General features: G+C 46.4%; 1 protein-coding gene across 1 annotated transcript; it reads right to left on the bottom strand.

The window, feature by feature from the left end:
• Positions 1-253: 253 nt before the first annotated feature.
• Positions 254-1,009, bottom strand: LOC119817036 (glutathione S-transferase A2-like). Its single transcript, XM_038334198.1, has one exon. The coding sequence runs from the start codon at positions 992-994 to the stop codon at positions 317-319; it is 678 nt and encodes a 225-aa protein (XP_038190126.1). The 5' UTR covers positions 995-1,009; the 3' UTR covers positions 254-316.
• Between the last annotated feature and the right edge of the window lie 1,013 nt (positions 1,010-2,022).

Below are 2,022 nucleotides of genomic sequence, written 5' to 3'. Positions count from 1 at the left end.
CCCCCACTAGGGAACGTTGAGAAGAGCACAGCATTGTCTTGCCGTGTTTTTTCCTCAGTCTTTTAAAACATGGCTGTTTCTATTCCTCTTGGGGAAGAAGCTGTACTTAACCTGGCAACCCCAAGAGTGGAGTTCTTCACTTACAGAATGTCAGCCCAGGCATCAAACTGACTGTGTTCCAAGAGTTTCTTTTTTTTTTTTTTTTTTTTTTTTTTTTTAGATTTGTTCATCCTTATTATCTCACAATAGCCAGGATGCACACTTACTTCTCATGCTTGCAAAACTTCAAAGGCTGGTGTCTGTGGCCTCTGTCAATTTAGCTTGGCTGAATCTTAAAAATCTCCTTTGCTTTTTCAATTATTTTCTCATCGTAGGGAGGCTTTCTTTGGCTGCCAGGCTGCAGGAACTTCTTCACATTGGGCAGGCTGCTGATTCTGCTCTTCAGGGCCTTCAGCAGGGGGAAAGGGTCCAGAAGGCTGGAGTCAAGCTCTTCAACATAGAGGAGAACTTCCAGCAGGTGAATGTCCACCCTGGTCAGCCTGTTCCCAACAAGGTAGTCTTGTCCGTGGCTCTTCAAAACCTGTTCATAGGCAGGCAGGTACCGGCTTTTGGCTTTTTCTTTTGCCAAGGAGATCTTGGCTTCTCTTTGGTCTGGGAAACACGTTACCACTTGCAGCATCATCTCAGTCAGATCTAAAATACCCTCTGTGTACATGTCAATCAGGGCTCTCTCCTTCGCGTCCTTTCCATAGAGGTCGTATTTGGTGGCGATGTAGTTGAGAATGGCTCTGCTCTGTACCAGCCTCATCCCGTCAATCTCCACCATGGGCAGTTGTTGAAACATCAAACTCCCATCTTTTATTAACTTTTCCAAATCTTCTGAAGTTTCCATTAACTTTTCTTCAAACTCCACCCCTGCTGCAGCCAGGAGCCACCTGATGCACTCCATTTTGCCCCGGCCAATGTAGTAGTAAAGCACGGGTTTCCCAGCCATGGCTGCAACTGTGGTTTCACTCTTCCTCCTCTCCGAGCTCTCCCGACCCCGACGTCCCTTCCCGGGGGCGGCCTGAAATCTTGGCGGAGTGGTGGACCAGAGTGGGGGAGTTTTAAAAGTTGGGGCCTGAAAGGCAGGAAGGTACGATGGCTTCCTTGTCAGGCAACGATGGTGATCTCACTATCCCCTCCAAGAGTTTCTTGAGATCCAGAAGAGCTCAACCTCCAGACAGCTCGGTTTCTCGAGAGTGCACAGTATGGCCAACACTTACCCTTCCGTCTTGAGAATTTACCAGCTAAGTCTTCTCAAGGTTTTCTTTAGTAGCTTGATGTTAAGTCAACTATGTGAAGAACTGGATGCCGTATGCACTGTCTTTACTGGATTAAACACAAGGCTAAAGAAAAGAAGGGGGGGGGCAGCTGGAGAGATGGCTCAGAGGTTAAGAGCATTGCCTGCTCTTCCAAAGGTCCTGAGTTCAATTCCCAGCAACCACATGGTGGCTCACAACCATCTGTAATGGGGTCTGGTGCCCTCTTCTGGCCTGCAGGTATACACACAAACAGAATATTGTATACATAATAAATAAATAAATATTTTTAAAAAAAAAGAAAAGAAGAGGGGAGGAGGAAAAGGTCTTGCAGAAGCTGCCCTTGGTTATCGCAGTGACTTCTAAGGAAGCAGCTGATCGCAGCAGATTGCCCAGGTCTAGCTGGGCACACCTTTCAGTATTGCTACGCCATTGCTTAGATTTTGCGGGCAGTGTCCTGTCATTTTGGATCCCCCCCAGTTGCCATCTAAACTCTTTTGAACTTTTCTTTTTTTTATTTTTTAGCAATTTTTTTTTATTTATTATGTATACAACATTCTGCCTCCACTTATGCCCGCACGCCAGAGGAGGGCACCAGATCTCAGTACAGATGGTTGTGAGCCACCATGTGGTTGCTGGGAATTAAACTCAGGACCTCTGGAAGAAGAGCCAGTGCTCTTAACCTCTGAGCCATCTCACCAGCCTTTCTTTTTTATTTTTT

Source organism: Arvicola amphibius, chromosome 6 (genome assembly GCF_903992535.2).
Source record: "Arvicola amphibius chromosome 6, mArvAmp1.2, whole genome shotgun sequence".
NCBI classification, from domain to species: domain Eukaryota; kingdom Metazoa; phylum Chordata; class Mammalia; order Rodentia; family Cricetidae; genus Arvicola; species Arvicola amphibius.
This window is presented reverse-complemented; position numbering and strand designations above follow the sequence as displayed.